The following is an 18,696-nucleotide window of genomic DNA, read 5'->3' on the forward strand; positions in this document are numbered from 1 at the left end:
TTTGGTATGGTGGAATGAAGCTTTCGGGTTTTGGGGCTTATGAGTTGTCGAGAGATGAATCGCCGATGGTTCCCGAATAAGCACATTCGCTTTGATTATATAAGGAAAAACACGCAAGTAAAGGAATCGTTTTTCATGTAATGGCAACAGCTGCAACCAGAAACATTGGCGTATGTCTCACTTTTTTTCTTCCCCTCCAGTAAATATACTAATATTAATCATTAATCTTTAATCGCCCAAAATAATTATGGGTAAATACACAATTAGTTACTAGATTATATAAGGAAAAACACGCAAGTAAAGGAATCGTTTTTCATGTAATGGCAACAGCTGCAACCAGAAACATTGGTGGCGTATGTCTCACTTTTTTCTTCCCCTCCAGTAAATTATACTAATATTAATCATTAATCTTTAATCGCCCAAAATAATTATGGGTAAATACACAATTAGTTACTAAATTATCAGTTTTAGTTCGTTTCAGTACCAAAACTTTTAATTTTTTAAAAATCATTCTCAACATTTAATTTTTGTTTCATTTTAGTATTCCACCATTAAAAAATTAACGTGTTTAGTACATAAACTATCAATTTTTGTTCGTTTTAATACCTAAACTTTTATTTTTTCCTCAAAATTTAACGTTAAACTTTGAATAAGTGTACTAAAATAAAATAAAAATTAAACTTTATGTATAATTTTAAAAAAAATAAAAGTTTTAAGTATTAAAATAAATAAAAAAATTAATAGTTTAGATACTATACGCTTAATTTATCCAATAATTATTGATGATAATCCTAATGTGAGAACCACGGTGGTACGATTTACGTATAAATTATTTGTATTAATATAATTTGAAATTAGCAGATTTTAATTTAATTTGATAAGATAAAATTAGGTTTTGAAAAAACGTTATTCATATGATTTTATAAATTCAAGTTCATGATTTGAATCTTAAATATAAATATGATAAAATTAAAATTGATATGAATTTTAAATCAAAAGATTTAAACCACAAACTAACAAGAAAATAAATCTATAATACACTTACTAAATTTGTAGTAAAAATTGAAAATTTTGAAGTCAGAAATAAAATAAAATCAACACTAATAATAACTAGTCTTCTGAAACACTAATTAATTATCAAATTCTTCGAAACTATTAAATTCGGTTGGAGTCAAAATTGAACATCAAGAGAAGTTAAAATTTTCAAATTAATAATTTATCAAGTATTTAAATTTAAGTTTTAAGAGATAATACGTTATTTTATTTGGTATTTGAACGTGTATAACCTTAAATTACCACCACATTAAAAATAGAAAGTTTTAAAATGGTCATTCGATTATAGGGTACTATTTTATTAAGTCTCTCGATTATTAAAAGTTACAAAATGGTCTCCTGACTATTCATTATGTTCCAAATTCGTCCTTTTCCGTTAAAAAATGACAGTATTCTAAGCTGAGCGTTAACCTACTGACAGTTATATGATCATAAAATCTCAAACAACTATAATATTTTAGTCATCATGTTAACCTCCAGTTCAAATGACCGTTAATTTTTTAAAGGAAAATGATGACATTGAAATGAATAGTTAGGTGACCATTTTGTAACTTTTAATAGTCAAATAACCCAAATAACACTTTATAGTTGAAGTATCATTTTGTAACTTTTATAGTCGAGAGACTCTATAAAACAATACCCTATAATTAGAAAACCATTTGTATACTTTACCTAAAAAAATAGAGATCACAAACCTATTTTTGAATTGTGTCATTATGTATACGTATGTAGCAATTAAAAAAAATACTTAACCAATATTGTGGCAAATGTATTGTTAGTGGAAAATAATGTTGACATTGTGCATGCGTTATCATTGAGAATATTAATAACACGTTAAACTTTGTATATGTATAATGCTCAAGCTAAAATGGCAATTAGGTAGGGTGACCAAATATTGTTTTTGTTTTTAAAATTAAACATGATGGTGATGATGTGCTTTGGCACTACTTAACCAGTTCCATTACCTTTTATTAAATGAATATTTGGTGAATGAATATAATTATATGTATGGTCTTCATAAAATAATATTTAAGTACAACATCATCTCAATTGGTCACCATATATATATATATGATTAACTATTATAATGTCTCTTTTAATAAATTTTAATAATCTCTTTATTTTGTATAATAAAGTTGGAAATTATTTGAGGCGGAGGACATCTTTAAACATCAAAAATGGGTCGAAGTAGATTGAAATATTTTAAGTGAAAATTATACGAATCATCATTAGTTTTACTCTATCATATTTCACTCGTTGTACTTCAAGTCCATTTAATTTCCTCATTGAACTTAATACATTTTATTTTTTTAGTCACTCTGTCGTTTCCTCACTAATGACGTTATAAATTGACTATTATATAGATGTAAAACGGCTTCGTTTTGGTGAAAATTTCGTTTTTCTAAAACAATGTCGTTTTAAGGCCGTTGACTATTTAACGACGGAGTGAAAAAAACCAAATATATTATATTCAGTGAAAAATTAAATGAATTTAAAGTACAGTAAGTGAAATGAAAGAGAGAGAGAGTAAAATTCAATGATGACGGGTGTAATTTACCCTTATTTTAATTCATATGGGGCGATTAAAAAGTTATTTTATCTTGTATTCGTCTCTTTAGACATTAGACCTTTTGTATAAAATTACAGATTCAATATATATTATTACAAATTAAAGAAATCAAATTATAATTTTTTATAATATTCGATTCAACTATTGAATCAATAAATCAAATTAAAGATACACACGTGCAGAAATGGTGGAAATCATCAATCAATCGTGCATGCCACACGTTGTTTGATAGCACATGTTTCGCATCTGATTTGCAAAATTCGGGTCAAAAATCAATTGTTTTTTTTTATTCCGAACTGTCTATAAAACAAACTGCAATATTTGGTGTTAACACCACATGGGGACGGTAGATTCTTATTACATTATCATATACAAAATGGTTTATTCCAATTATATATATATAGTTGAATTACGTCGTATATTTTTAAATTATAATTTAAGTTTTAAAAAGTTAGATAAATATAAATTGATGGCAGATGGTTGAGATTAAAAGTTAAAAATAAAAAATATAATATCAATTAGCAACTTTATTTATATAATAATCTTAAACCAGTATAAAATTATTAAATTTTTATAGTGTATACATGAATACACCTATATATATATATATATATTCATGGCTATGGTGGGGAAGGTGAAGTGCGGTTCCTAATCATGTTGGCTATAACTTGGATTAGGTTTTAAAGTCACCTAAAGCATGTCCACTTAATATATATATATATATATATATAAACATGAGACAGATCTAGGAAGACTAGGTTTTTTGCTGCTTAGAAAGTTCCCTCCATAGCTGCATTTATGATTAAAAATAATAATCAACTCTAATCCCCATGTTTCAAAACCTACTCAAAAAACAAAACAAATTAATTACATTTATTACCAAAACCCATGATTAATAAATTCTTGAGCACATCTTGCTATCACGCCACCTGTCCTGTAGCAACACAGAAAGAAGTTTGCTCATGTTGGCTGCTCACTTAACAAGGAAGCAATTAGGCGACTCAAGGTTTCATCACTCGAAGGATATGGATATTGAGTTATCGTGATTAAGAAATGGGATATGTTGCTAAATCGTTTAAGCATCTAACCTTACGAGTGGGGGAAGAAGTTTCTGATTCTTTTGCAGCTGTATAAAACACTGATTGCAGCATTCTCGCCTGTGTTCAATTGCTCAAAAACAATTAGTTCATAGCGACTTCGACGAATTCATAATAGATGAGATATATCCATAAATAGGTATAATGGCACCTTTGCTCAGCATGCAGATCAACACCAACACCACGTGGGGCTGAAACAGTTGAGTGTATCATCGGACCAAAGACTGCTACAAGCTTCAGGAGCATATCCAATGAGATATTTACATGCCTGTATATTTATATACATCACAAGTAGGAATGTGGATTATTTTTCAAGGGATGAAAAAGTTAACTTTTGACAGAAATGGATGGAGTACAATAACTAACAATACCAAGAACTAGAACTTCGTTGTGAAATTACCTTTCCGTTTTACTATCTAGTAAGCCCATAAGCACAGGAAGGAGGCCAGAAAACAGATCTAATGTGAGAATCTCCATTTTTTTCCATAAGACCACCGATTTCATCTGCTTGCACCTGTACCGAAAGTAGCCGAGTATAAGTAAGAGAGAGTATGGATGACAAGCCTTTAGATACTAATAAATCAACACATGAAATCTTCCCATAAATACCCACAGAATAATCTGGCAGTTTCCGCAGGGCACCAATTGCATCTTCAATGTCATTCTTTTCCCAAAATTGTCGCACCACCTATAGTTCACCAAAAAATCAATTCCGAAATCCAATCAAAGAATGAATATATATATATACACACGCACATGCATGTAAGAGGCAAACAAAATACTGAAACATGATGGAGATTCCTTTTCCCTGGTTCTTTTTACTAAACTTAAATTTGCCACCCATCACAGGTTTTTACATTCAAATGCACATTTCTAAACCATAATAATGATATAATATTCTGCAATCCATTGTTTGTTGCAAACAACCTCACATCTTTCAATAATTTAATACATTAGCAACAGTTATAATGCATCCGCCAATTATATCCACAGACAGCTAAGTTTACCTGTAATTTTGTCAAGCGTGACCTAAGAGTGCTTAAGAATATATCATGAGCTTGCAGTAGACTCTCAGTTATGTTTCCATCATCAGAAGCGATTGATGTGCCCTTTGTAATTTGGCTTTCAACGATAGTAACATTCTCATCAGTAGCATAACTAAATCCCCTCCTAGAAACGTGAATATCAGTAATTGTAACATTTGGTCCACTTCTATCATTAGCAGAGGTTGCTTCCCTTCTCGAAAGTTGATTTCTAGAAATGACCTCGCTTGCAATGGAAGTTGATTCCCTTCCGGTTTGGTTTCCAGTAACGATCACATTACAAGAAGAGGTTGATTTTGATATAGAAATTCGATTTCCATTAATGGCGCCACTAGATGCCAAATTTGATTCCCTTCTAGAAAATTGATTTCCAGTATTGATGACACTAGATTTCAAATTTGGTTCCCTTCTAGAAATTTGATTTCCAATAATGATCCTCTCAGGGGTAATGGTTGATCCCTGTCTAGAAGTTTGGTTTCCGGTAATGATCCTAGCAGGGGTGAAGGTTAATTCTCCTCTAGAAATTTGATCTACGGTAACGAGCCCATCAGGAGTGGGAGTTGCTTCCCCTCTAGAAATCTGAATATCAGTAAAGCTTCCCTCACAACTTGAAGTTGATTCCATTCTAGAAATTTGAATTTCGCCCTGGATGACATCATTGGCAGGGACTGATTTTGTCTCGGAGATTTATAAGGATCAATATACATCCAATTTTATACGTAGAAGAGTTAACAGGATGTAAGAAGAAACTAATCACAAACCATGAACTTCTAACGTACAAATGTATGACCACAAGTATAACTGACTTGGATAAAATGATAACATGGTGTAGAATGGAACTTAGAGATTTATTGATTAGGTGGTGACAGTGTTGATGAAACCTTTTCAGATTTCTCTATATCACTCTTGATGTTTGAATCTTTTCCATCACAGGATTTTCTAGCTCCATCTTCTGATACAAGCCTAGTTTGAGAATTCATATCCTTTTCACTGTCTAACCCACTTTTTATACTGCGGAGAGTTCCTAATTCAACTGTAAGTGACAGCTTTTCAACCTGGAACTTGTTGACAGATGGTCCTCTAACATGAGCCGGTTTGAGCAGCATGCCTGGTTTTGTCCTTGAAAAGGTGATGGATTCTTTTGCAGAATTGTTTGTCTTTAACAATAGGTTTCTCCTGTGGAACCACACTAGGTGTGACAAAAGACTTTTCACCCGATTGTCCATTTAACTTCTGTTCCTGGACACGGCTTCTCTGTTTCCAGATTACATATTTCACAGGCATCCACTGGGAGTGATACTTTTTTAGGTGAATTCAAAGAGCCATCTTTCTGTTTGGCAATAGGATTACTGCCAGCAGCTTTTTACAAAAGTGGGAACATCATGCCAAAGAAAATATAGATTCAGAACTTTTACAAAAAATTTATATTAAGAAAATAAATTTAATTTCACATTTGTAATCAAGGTTGCTCTCAAACTCCACAAAGATGGTGGATATTAACCATACCAACAAAGTAAAAGTGGGTAGAATCTATGTAGCACAGGGACGGCATACCAGTCCCGTTTCAAGTACCCAATACGTCCCCGGCACGGGGACGTGCCACGGTGGCAGGGTATGGATGAAAAATCTTGGAGATGGTCGATCGGGATCTGGGGACGTTTCGGGGACAGTATGAGACTATCGCATGCGTCCCCAGGGCAATTTTGACAGTTTGCATTAATTTTTTTTTTAAAAATAAAATAAAACCTAATCTGATCGGGGTGCTTAGCTGTTAGCATTTACGCTTCTCCAGTCCAGTTCTCCTCTTCGCTTACAAAGGAAACCGTGAAGCAAGTGAAGCACCAAGTCCCAAACTGAAACTAGGTAAGCTTTCTCACGGTGCTTATTTAATTATTTGGGTTCTAATTTTAGTTTAGTTTGGAGGTGGGGTGAAATCTTATTTTCGAGTTCAAACTCTCCCAATGTTTTCACTCTTATCTTTCTAAATTGAAATCCAACAAAAGAGTCATTGAGTTTTTAACCACTCGATTCAACATGTGTTGTTTCCCATCTTTATTTATTCAACTTTTTGGAATTTCTAGCTAATGATTTAATTTAAAGATAATAGAAGTATATAACAGAATGTACAAACTTGTATTAACTTTAGATTATAGAACAAAATGTACAAACTATTAAGATAATAGAACATAATGTACAAACTATTAAACAATGACAAAATTTACTCTCTCACTCCATTGCATTCCTAATTGTGTTCATCAAAAGAAGGCCCGGGAAAGGGAAGCACTTTGAGTTTGGGGATTGAAAAATATAATGAAAAATTAATTTTAAATTATTTAGTTTAACTATTTATTGTTGTTAAAAATTTGTTGGTTTTGGTGCTTCATTACGAGATGAAATTAGAGTTTGGTGCTTCATCAATTAATTATGTTGTTAAATTATTTAGTTCATTTTCATTATGTGTTCATTGATTTGTTTCATTCTGCTTTTTGTTTAATGTAAACAGATTATTTTAGTATAAATATGGCATCTCAAAGTGGTAGTGGGACTGGAAGTAATAGTGGGAGTGGGTTAATTTCATCGTCCCAAAATGAAAATTTATCTCTATTGTGGAATTATGTGACAAAGATATAAAAGTGAGGGACTGTTGAAGGAACTTGGAATTTTCGATGTAACATTTGCGGCGAAACTCGTAATGGAAGTTATACTAGGATAAAGACACATCTGTTTCAAATTTCAAGTGAATGAGTTGCAATTTGCAAAAAGGTAACTACAAATCAAAAACTTGAAATGGTAAGGTTGGCAGAAGAGTGGGAGAATATAAAGAAACAAGGATTAACTAGAGAAGTTTCTTTTCCCTCTCAATCTTCAGCTGGAATTGAGATTGATTCTTCTTTTAAGAAGAGAAAACCTAGCTTGTCACCTCTTGCTAGATCATTCGACATGAATACGAGAGCCCAATTAGATGAAGAAATTGCAAGAATGTTCTACACTTGTGGTTTGGCCTTTAATCTTGTTAAAAATCCTCATTATCATAGGGTTTTCACTTTTGTTGCAACTCATAATATTCCTGGTTATGTTCCCCCTAGTTATAATAAATTACGAACCACATTGCTCCAACGAGAAAAAAATAATGTTGAGAAGCTCTTGCAACCGATCAAAACAACATGGCAAGAAAAAGGGTTAACTATTGTGTGTGATGGTTGGAGTGATCCAACAAGAAAGCCTCTCATTAATTTCATGGCTACTTTTGGAAATGGGTCTATGTTTCTTAAAGCTGTGAATTGTTTTGGTGAATTGTTTTGGTGAAGTCAAAGATAAGTTTTTCATTGCTAATTTGATGAAAGAAGTGATTGATGAGGTTGTTCATCAAAATAGGGTGCAAATTATTACTGACAATGCAGCTAATTGCAAGGGGGCATGAGAAATTATTGAGAGCATGTATCCTCATATTTATTGGACACCATGTGTTGTCCATACACTTAATCTTGAAGAATATTTGTTCGGCAAAAAATGTCAAGGGAAATGTCGAGAGTTAATATTGTGGTTTGAATCTTGAAATTTGACATTTTAATATTGTGGTTTGTTTATGGATTTTACTCTAGAATAATATTAACTCTAGAATAATAAAATTCATAATCAAATCATAATATTAAAGTGTCAAATCTTAAGACTCAAACCACAATATTAAGTCTAGAAAAATATTAAACTCAAATCAAACATTGTTAACATCTTCCGAGATTAACTGACTCTCTAAATCTATCTCATCAAGCGAGAGATTGTAGTGGATGTAAACTAAATCTTTGGCGTGACTCAGATTTAACTTATTCCTCTTAAGTGAGTGGATAAAAGAATAAGTGTTCCAATTTCTTTCACAACAAGAGGATGAAGTAAGTTGTCCAAGCACTTTGAAAGCCAAAGATTGGAGCAATGGGATTTCGGCACCAAAGTTAGCCCACCAACTTTTCGGATCCGAACAATATTTCTTTGTAAGAGACATCAAAACTTCAAAAGGTCCGAGCTTAAGTGAGAAACAAGCAAATTCATCCAAGACTTTTTCATAATCATCATCATTTGGAAATAGCCTACGAAAACATTTCATTCTTTCTCGAGATATTTCACAATCTCTATGAGGAGCAACTCTACAAAGATCCTCACTTAGCCAACCATCACTATAAAACCTTCAACATATTAAAAAGAAAATTACACATAGCATCAAAGAACTAGGAATTGAAAATATAAAATTCAAAACTAACAAAGTTATGTATGTACCTTGGATTTAGTGAATGAACTAGACAATGAAGAGGGGTATAACACTTTGTTCAACGAGCTATAAGAATCCCATAAACAACATGATAAAAAAGATTGAAGTTTGAAAGAGGACGTTTTTCCTTGTAAATTTCACACTTCACTTTCTCAACCATGGAATCCCATAACTCATATACCAAATGAAGACATGGCTTATCAGAGTCACATACTCTAATCATGTCATAGATGTGCTTTGTAAAATCAATTATATAAGCTACTTTATCCCACCAATCATCACTCACAAGCTTTTCTTTCGCAAAGTTTGCTTTCACCATGTCATCCTCCCTATAAGAATTCCATTAATCACTAATGACCATTGCTTGATGAGCTTAAACCTCTTAAGCATCACAATGATCGAAGAAAAACGAGTATCGACAACTGAAAGTAACTTAAGAGGACTAAATCTTTGAAAGAATACCAATCTCATGTTGTGGTTCATGATGAAATTATTGATTTGTACGACATCCCCATAAATATTAGTAATCCAATGACACAAGTCATATGTTTCCTTATTTCCCTCGATATTTTTTGCTGAACAAATGTTCTTCAAGGCAAGATTAAGTGTATGGACAACACATGGTGTCCAATAAATATGAAGATACATGTTCTCAATAATCTCTCCTGCCCCTTGCAATTAGCTGCATTGTCAGTAATAATCTGCACCACATTTTGATGACTAACCTCATCAATTACTTCTTTCATCAAATTAGCAATGAAAAATTTATCTTTGACTTCACAAAAACAATTCACAGCATTATAAAACATAGACCCATTTCCAGAAATAGCCATGAAATTAATGAGAGGCTTTCTTGTTGGATCACTCCAACCATCACTCACAATAGTTAACCTTTTTCTTGCCATGTTGATTTAATCGGTTGCAAGAGCTTCTCAACATTATTTTTTCTTGTTGGAGTAATGTGGTTCACAATTTATTATAACCAGGAATATTGTGAGTTGCACCAAAAGTGAAAAACCTATGATAATGAGGATTTCTAGCAAGATTAAAGGGCAAACCACTAGTATAGAACATTCTTGCAATTTCTTCATCTAATTGGGCTCTCGTATTCATGTCGAATGATCTAGCAAGAGGTGACAAGCTAGGTTTTCTCTTCTTAGAAAAATAATTAATCTCAATTTCAGCTGAAGATTGAGAGGGCAAAGAAACTTCTCTGGTTACTCCTTGTTTCTTTATATTCTCCCACTCTTCTACTAACCTTACAATTTCAAGTTTTTGATTTGTAGTTACCTTTTTGCAAATTACAACTCATTCACCTGCAATTTGAAGCAAATGTATCTTTATCCTAGTATAGCTTCCATTACGAGTTTCGCCGCAAATGTTACATCGAAAATTCCAAATTCATCCAACAGTCCCTCGCTTTTCTATCTTTGTCACATAATTCCATAATGGAGATAAATTCTCATTTTGGGACGATGAAATTAATCCACTCTCACTATTACTTCCAGTCCCACTACCACTTTGAGATGTCATATTTATATTAAATTAATATGTTTACATTAAACAAAAAGCAGAATGAAACAAATCAATGAACAAATAATGAAATTAATAACATAATTAATTGATGAAACACCAAACTGTTTGTACCAAACTCTAATTTCATCTCGTAATGAAGCACCAAACCCAAAATATTTTTAACAACAATAAATAGTTAAACTAAATAATTTAAAATTAATTTTTCATTATATTTTTCAATCCCCCTAACTCAAAGTGCTTCCCTTTCTCGTGCCTTCTTTTGATGAACACAATTAGGAATGCAATGGACTGAGAGAGCAAATTTTGTCATTGTTTAATAGTTTGTACATTATGTTCTATTATCTTAATAGTTTGTACATTCTGTTATATTATCTAATAGTTTGTACATTCTGTTCTATTATCTAAAGTTACTACAAGTTTGTACATTCTGTTATATACTTCTATTATCTTTAAATTAAATCATTAGCTAAAAATTTCAAAAAGTTGAAGAAATAAAGATGAGGTAACAACACATGTTGAATCGAGTGGTTAAAAACTCAATGACTCTTTTGTTGGATTTCAATTTAGAAAGATAAGAGTGAAAATATTGGGAGAGTTTGAACTCCAAAATAAGATTTCACCCCACCTCCAAACTAAACTAAAATTAGAACCCAAAATAATTAAATAAGCACCGATTGAGAAAGCTGCTTACCTTGTTTTAGTTTGGGACTTTGGGTGTTTCACCTTGCTTCACAGTTTCCTTTGTAAGCGAAGAGGAGAACTGGACTGGAGAAGCGTAAATGCTAACAGCTAAGCACAGCGATATAATTAGGTTTTATTTTATTTTTTTAATTTTTTTTTAATGCAAAATGCTAAAATTGTCCCTGGGAACACATACTGTTCTCGAAACGTCCCCATATCCCGATCGACTGTCCCCGAGATTTTTCATCCGTATCCTGCCACCGTGGCACGTCCCCGTGCCGGGAACGTATTAGGTACTTGAAACAAGACTGGTATGCCGTCCCCGTGTTACATAGATTGTAAATACCGCTACATCTACTGCCCGAACTCCAACAGTATTTCGATAATACGAGCAACCCAAAAGTTTGCTTTCATTGATGCAAAGGTCGCCAAGTGTTGACTATCCCATATCAACAGAATCATGACAAACTACTGGCTCCCACGAATAAACCTACAGTTTTGACAATAAAAAATCAGATTTTTGCTTAATTCAGATAGAATCAGACTGGCTTTACGACAGAGCGTAAAACCTTCAAACCATCATCGGCTCCACAGAATAAGGTTCTCCCATCAGGATGAAAGGCAATTGAGCAAACCCCAGTAGCCTGAAAAGAATGAACATATAAAATTACAATGAAAAAGGTTTATTATAAATAATGATACTTTCTTTTTACTTTTTTCTTTTCCTTTGAAGTGAGAGGATAAGTTTCTCATACTTGGAAAGGGGACTGTGACAAAGAAGGAAGTGCAAGCTTCTACGCTTGTAGCTTGGAGACAAATAAGCTTGTATACCTCAGATCTCGTAGACCCAAATCCAATCAGTTCAAAGGTTTCTAAATCCCAGAATTTAACTGTTCTGTCCGCTGAACCTGAAATTTTTGGTCACCATCAATTATGATACTCCCAATAACACATTGATTTTGTTAAAAGTTTCAAAGTTTGGCAACCAACTTTGGAAAATGTTTTTTTGAAAAATGTTTTTCAAAGTTTGGTAAAATTTTGGTAGATGTTTGTTGAAAATAGGAATGGGTAAATTCACTTTAGTCATTGCACTTTAGGGTATTTTCAAAAATTAGTCCCTAAGTTTCTACTATAAATACCCTTACCCATTTAGCTTCAAAATCATCCCAAAACATTTCTTTCTTCCTATACTAGAGAGCTTTCTTGTGAGTAGTGAGTGTTTTGTAAACACCTGTAAATTTTTCTCTCTTAGTAAAAGATCTGCAGCAGCCCGGAGACGTAAGCACAATTGGCTGAACTCCGTTATCAATTTTCGGGTATTATTTTTTCGCTTTTATTTCGCATTCTCACTAATCTGGTTATAGGGAAATTACTTGTACTCGGTTTATTTTCCTAACAACTGGTAATCAGAGCTTTTGGTTGTGAATTTTGTCAAATTTTCTGTGAGGTTACTATTCATTACTATTCACATGAATAGTGAATTTCGTGAATAGTGAAATTCGGTCGGCGATACGAGTTTGTCGACGGTGGTGTTCTAATACACGGTGATTCACAAGAATTGTCAGAAACGATCCAAACGAAGCCAGATTCGAGTGGGAGCGATGGCTGCAGACGAAGGTGAAAATTGAAAAGTTCGATGGTGCGGACTTTGGCTTTTGGAAGATGCAGATTGAAGATTTTTTGTACCAGAAAAATCTATATCAACCTCTCTCAGGAAAGCAACCAGAGGGCATGAAGGATGAAGATTGGGCTCTTCTCGACAGACAAGCCCTCGGAGTTATCCGACTGACGTTATCCCGCAATGTTTCTTTTAACATAGCAAAGGAAAAGACCACGACGGGTCTTATGGCGGCTCTCTCCAGTATGTACGAGAAGCCATCGGCCTCAAACAAAGTTCATTTGATGAGGCGATTATTCAATTTGCGGATGGCGGAAGGGGCATCAGTGGCACAACACCTAAATGAACTCAACACAATCACAACCCAATTGAGTTCAGTGGAAATTGAGTTCGATGATGAAGTTCGAGCTTTAATTCTCTTATCATCTCTACCAGACAGTTGGAATGCTACTGTTACAGCAGTCAGCAGTTCGTCGGGAAACAACAAATTAAAATTCGACGATGTTCGGGATCTGGTATTGAGTGAAGAAATTCGACGAAGAGAATCGGGTGAAGCATCAACCTCCTCAGCCTTGCACACGGAGTCTAGAGGGAGAACTTCAGAAAGAAATTCAAATCGTGGCAGATCAAAATCCAGAAGGGGCAAATCAAGAACAGGAAATAAAGATTTTACCTGTTATAATTGCGGCAAGAAGGGTCACTTCAAAAGAGATTGCCGAGCACCGAAGAAAAATACCGGCGCACAGGAATCTGCCAACATGACGGAGGAGACAGGTGATGCCATGATTTTAAGCGTCAACAGTCCGATTGAATCATGGATCTTGGATTCAGGGGCATCTTTCCACTCCACCCCATGCCGAGAAATCATGGAGAACTATGTCAGTGGTGATTTTGGGAAGGTTCATTTAGCTGATGATGAAACCTTGAAGATCGTCGGAAAATGAGACATCCGACTAAAGCTTCCAAACCAGACCACCTGGAAGCTGACAGGAGTGAGATATATTCCTGGCCTCAAAAGAAATCTGATTTCTGTTGGACAGCTTGATGGAGAAGGATATAGTACAATTTTTTCAGGCTGTGAATGGAAGATTACCAAAGGAGCACTCATCATTGCTCGTGGTAAGAAGACCGGTACTCTCTATGTAACCTCAAATTTAGAGAATATCATTGCAGTAGCAGATGCTGATGGAAAATCAAACCTATGGCATCAAAGGCTCGGCCATATGAGCGAGAAAGGAATGAAGATACTTCTGTCAAAAGGGAAGCTGCCGGATCTAAAGAATGTAGATGTCGGACTATGCGAGGATTGCATCTTTAGAAAACAAAAGAAAGTCAGTTTTACAAAGATTGGCAAGACTCCCAAGGCATAAAGGTTAGAATTGGTTCATACTGATGTATGGGGACCATCCCCTGTTCCATCTCTTGCAGGCTCACTATATTATGTCACCTTCATCGATGATTCAACAAGGAAGGTGTGGGTTTATTTTCTGAAGAAGAAATCAGAAGTCTTTGATACCTTCAGAAAATGAAAGGCCATGGTGGAAAATGAGACTGGTTTGAAAGTCAAGCGGTTGAGGTCCGACAATGGAGGAGAGTACAGAGACAGTAGTTTCAGAGATTTCTGCGCAAACAATGGGATCAAGATGGAGACAACAGTTCCCATAACACCGCAGCAGAATGGCGTAGCAGAGCGCATGAACAGAACTCTGAATGAACGTGCCAGAAGCATGAGGATACATGCCGGATTGCCCAAATTTCTATGGGCTGAAGCTATCAACACTGCAGCTTACCTGATCAACCATGGGCCCTCAGTTCCTTTGGATGGCGGAATACCAGAGGAAGCTTGGAGCAAGAAAGAAATAAACCTTTCACACTTAAGAGTGTTTGGTTGTATTTCTTATGTACACATAAACTCTGCTGAAAGAAGTAAACTTGATGCCAAGTCCAACAAATGCGTCTTTGTTGGTTACGGTGGTGATGAGTTCGGTTACCGGTTTTGGGACTACGAAAATTGAAAGATCATCAGAAGCAGAGACGTCATTTTCAATGAAAATGTGATGTAAAAAGATAGGTCAACCGCATAATCAAGTAATACCGAAGCTGAAACAAAGGAATTTGCTGAGTTCGAGGAGATTTATGGAAATGATGTTCAGATCAATCCTGAAGCAGTTCAAGAAGAACCACACACACCAGAACTGAGACGCTCCTCCAGAATTCCTAAACCAACCCAACGGTATTCGCCTTCCTTGCACTATTTGTTGCTGACTGACAATGGTGAACCATAGTGCTATGATGAAGCAATGCAGGTGGAGGATTCAGTCAAGTGGGAGTCTTCCATGAAAGATGAGATGGACTCGCTTATGTCAAATAAGACGTGAGAATTAGTTGAATTACCACCAGGCAAGAAAGCGCTCCATAACAAGTGGATTTACAGGATCAAAGAAGAACATGATGGGAGAAAACGCTACAAAGCAAGATTGGTTGTCAAAGGTTTTCAGCAAAAAGAAGGTATTGACTACAATGAAATTTTCTCTCCAGTCGTAAAACTGTCTACAATCAGACTGGTGTTGAAAATTGTAGCTGCGGATAATTTACATCTTGAGCAGTTAGATGTAAAGACAGCTTTCCTTCATGGTGATTTGGAGGAAGAGATCTATATGAGGCAGCCAGAAGGCTTCATAAAGGCAGGCAAGAAAAACCTGGTATGCAGGTTGAAGAAGAGCTTGTATGGTTTAAAACAAGCTCCTAGACAGTGGTACAAGAAGTTCGATAGTTTCATGAGTAGCAGTGGTTTTACCAGATGCCAAGCAGATCATTGTTGCTACATCAAGAAGTTCGACAATAGTTTCATTATTTTATTGTTGTACGTTGATGACATGCTCGTTGCAGGCTCAAACATACAATTGAGATATCATTTTATCCGGTCTCTTCTGGAAGATGGGATTTTGAAACTTGAAAAGATTAGTGGAGCTCAAAATCCGGCAGACATGTTGACAAAGACGGTGACTACGGACAAACTGAAGTTGTGTTCAGCTTCAGTTGGCATGCTAGAATAACAAGACCAGACATGCTGTTGCATTGATCGAGGTGTGAAGACATATTAAAATCAGTCTTCAAGTGGGAGATTGTTAAAAGTTTCAAAGTTTGGCAACCAACTTTGGAAAATGTTTCTTTGAAAAATGTTTTTCAAAGTTTGGTAAAATTTTGGTAGATGTTTGTTGAAAATATGAATGGGTCAATTCACTTTAGTCATTGCACTTTAGGGTATTTTCAAAGATTAGTCCCTAAGTTTCTACTATAAATACCCTTACCCATTTAGCTTCAAAATCATCCCAAAACATTTCTTTCTTCCTATACTAGAGAGCTTTCTTGTGAGTAGTGAGTGTTTTGTAAACACCTGTAAATTTTTCTCTCTTAGTAAAAGATCTGCAGCAGCCCGGAGACGTAAGCACAATTGGCTGAACTCCGTTATCAATTTTCGGGTATTATTTTTTCGCTTTTATTTCGCATTCTCACTAATCTGGTTATAGGGAAATTACTTGTACTCGGTTTATTTTCCTAACAGATTTCAAGATAGTAAACAATTCCAAAAAAAATATTTACAAATTCCACATACAATATGATAAAAGGAACAAATTTGCAGTCTGAATTTTCAATATATTTACAGAAAATTTATGCATGAGACATGGACAGCCAAGTCATTTTACCGACCTAATAGTTAAAAGCTTACTGAAAAAGATTTGATCATTGCAGCAAGTTAAGGAAGTTTATCCCACCTTAACCTGAAAAAACAATTTTCATCAAGCATGAAATGACACGCAATGCAGAAAAAAGGAAAATGAAACTATAATAAACCCACTGATTCGTACTGAAGTAAAAGACTCACCTGTGGCTAAGAGAAACTCAAGAGGATGGAAGTCTATGGTGCGAATAAGGCCTTCATGAAACTTAAACTCATTCAAGAGTTTTCCAGCAGTAAGATCCCACACCTTTTCAGTAGTGACGGGATACAAATGTGAAATGATTAGATAAACAGAATTGATGATTCATTCAACACAGATAATGGTATGGTTCCTAATTTACCTTTACAACATTATCCAATCCACCAGAAACTACCCAGCGGCCATCAGGAGAGAATCTAATCATACTAACGCCTCTAGTATGGCCCTTGTACGTATGAATGCGTCCCTTCATTCTGATATCCCAAACCTTTAGATTTGCGTCCATGGAACCAGATGCAAAGAACTCACCAAACAAGGCAGTGCAATTAGATCTGTGTCCGGTAAGCCAGCGAATCACTACACTTCAAGAACAACATCAAGCTTTTTACAAGTTGATTCTTACTTAATTTCAGTTTGGAATAAAATCCTGTGATCCAGACATTCCATGTTTTAAACAAATGAAAGTTCAAAAGTAAGAGTTCGAGCTGTGAAATAACTTATCCAACATTGTTCTTTATGTTTAAAAAGCTCCCACCATGACACTGTTTTCGTTCAACAACTAACTGATAGAGAAGGCAATTAACATTTCCTAAGGCGGAATCAAAGACTCACTCTTTGTTTCTTCCAGATCCCGAAGCATTATCCCACCAGTAGATGATCCAGCAAGCACCAAGCCTTCTGCCGAGTCAAATGCTAAAGATTCCACCGGACTAGTGTGACCACATAGGCTCTGCACATTAACATGTATGTTACCATACCCTTAATAAATTTTCGAGATAAAAACTAACCCTTATTGGCGTCTATTAATCCAAAATGTGATTTCAAGCAACAAAAAAAGTGTTAGCCTGTAAGAGATACCATATCCTAAGCTAAACTTGGAAAGAATCGAAGTAAGAGGGAAAACATAGAAAACTTACCATTAGACAAGAAGGTTTTCCAATTGACCAAACATTAACTTTATGATAATCTCCGCCGGTAATAAGAAGCCTACATGTCTTTTTTCCCATACTTAGACAATTCACATTTGTTGTATGAGCCACAAATTCCTCTACATTCATTTTGTCATGGAAGCAAAAAAAAAAAAAAAGCCTTCAAAGTTTTATTTTTAGACAAATGAAGCAAACGTTTCCTATTCAACATGAGATTAGTTTCATACCAGCATTATCTGTTAATGAAGAAATCTTTGTAATAAGCTTAAAATAGCAAACATGGAATTTTTAATCATAATAAAAATATCTAAAAAAGGAAAGAAATTTAAGCTGAAATTCATAGAAAATGCAAAATAAGCTAAAGCGAATCACTTCAGAACTTAAAAAATGAAAGCTAAGTATTTTAATTGCAATAACAACAAAAACAACGAGAATGTAAGCTTAAGGATACGCAGCTTATATCCACGCTTCGCCATTTTGGCAAGACTGAATCCAAAACGAGATCGGAATCTGAAACTGGAACCGCAGATGGCAATGAAGTTCGCGCGAAACTGTTCCTCAAAGATTCAACTAAACAGGCGAAAAATCAGAAACTTAAAAAGAAGAAAATTGTCTACTTTTCCTGTAAAGTAAATCCACCAAGAATTTCAAGAAAAACTAGGAACCAAATTCTGGTGATAACGTGAACGACTTTAAAAATATAAAATAAGATGACAAAGACATGGAAAAATTCAAAAGATATTTACTTGAATTCCTATAAAAGAACTATAACATGTGTAGACATGATGGAACCCAGTTTTTTTTACCGTCTTTCTGACCAAAATTAGCCTTTAGCTGTCGCAATAGTTTAATAAACCCGGTTCACCGTTGTCCTCTGCAAGTTGACGTATCGGTTGGATCCCCTGTCTAGACACTCGTGGCGTAGGCTTGAGCGTCTTCTCTCCTTTCCTTAAATTGATCATTAGCC

The 18,696-nt window shown here is 34.6% G+C and overlaps 1 protein-coding gene and 1 long non-coding RNA gene across 2 annotated transcripts; both read right to left on the reverse strand.

Annotated features, from left to right (window-relative positions):
* Positions 1-3,499: 3,499 nt before the first annotated feature.
* Positions 3,500-17,086, reverse strand: LOC120126776 (katanin p80 WD40 repeat-containing subunit B1 homolog KTN80.2-like). Its single transcript, XM_039144874.1, is given in 19 exon segments — positions 3,500-3,557; positions 3,712-3,780; positions 3,872-3,988; positions 4,121-4,200; positions 4,202-4,234; positions 4,334-4,408; positions 4,728-4,980; positions 5,011-5,107; positions 5,162-5,408; positions 5,645-5,882; positions 5,978-6,122; positions 9,671-9,799; positions 11,284-11,325; positions 11,438-11,495; positions 11,588-11,731; positions 11,811-11,885; positions 12,073-12,149; positions 16,746-16,848; positions 16,943-17,086. Coding segments are annotated over 19 exon segments (2,184 nt in total).
* Positions 17,087-17,518: 432 nt separating this feature from the next.
* LOC120127744 lies at positions 17,519-18,461 on the reverse strand. The gene is made up of 3 exons (XR_005516567.1): positions 18,181-18,461; positions 17,718-17,848; positions 17,519-17,530 (listed from the first exon to the last, which is right to left on the reverse strand). It is a non-coding gene; the product is annotated as an uncharacterized LOC120127744 (long non-coding RNA).
* Positions 18,462-18,696: the final 235 nt, after the last annotated feature.

This window comes from Hibiscus syriacus, unplaced genomic scaffold (genome assembly GCF_006381635.1).
Source record: "Hibiscus syriacus cultivar Baekdansim isolate YM2019G1 unplaced genomic scaffold, ASM638163v2 tig00001478_pilon, whole genome shotgun sequence".
In the NCBI taxonomy this organism is placed as follows: domain Eukaryota; kingdom Viridiplantae; phylum Streptophyta; class Magnoliopsida; order Malvales; family Malvaceae; genus Hibiscus; species Hibiscus syriacus.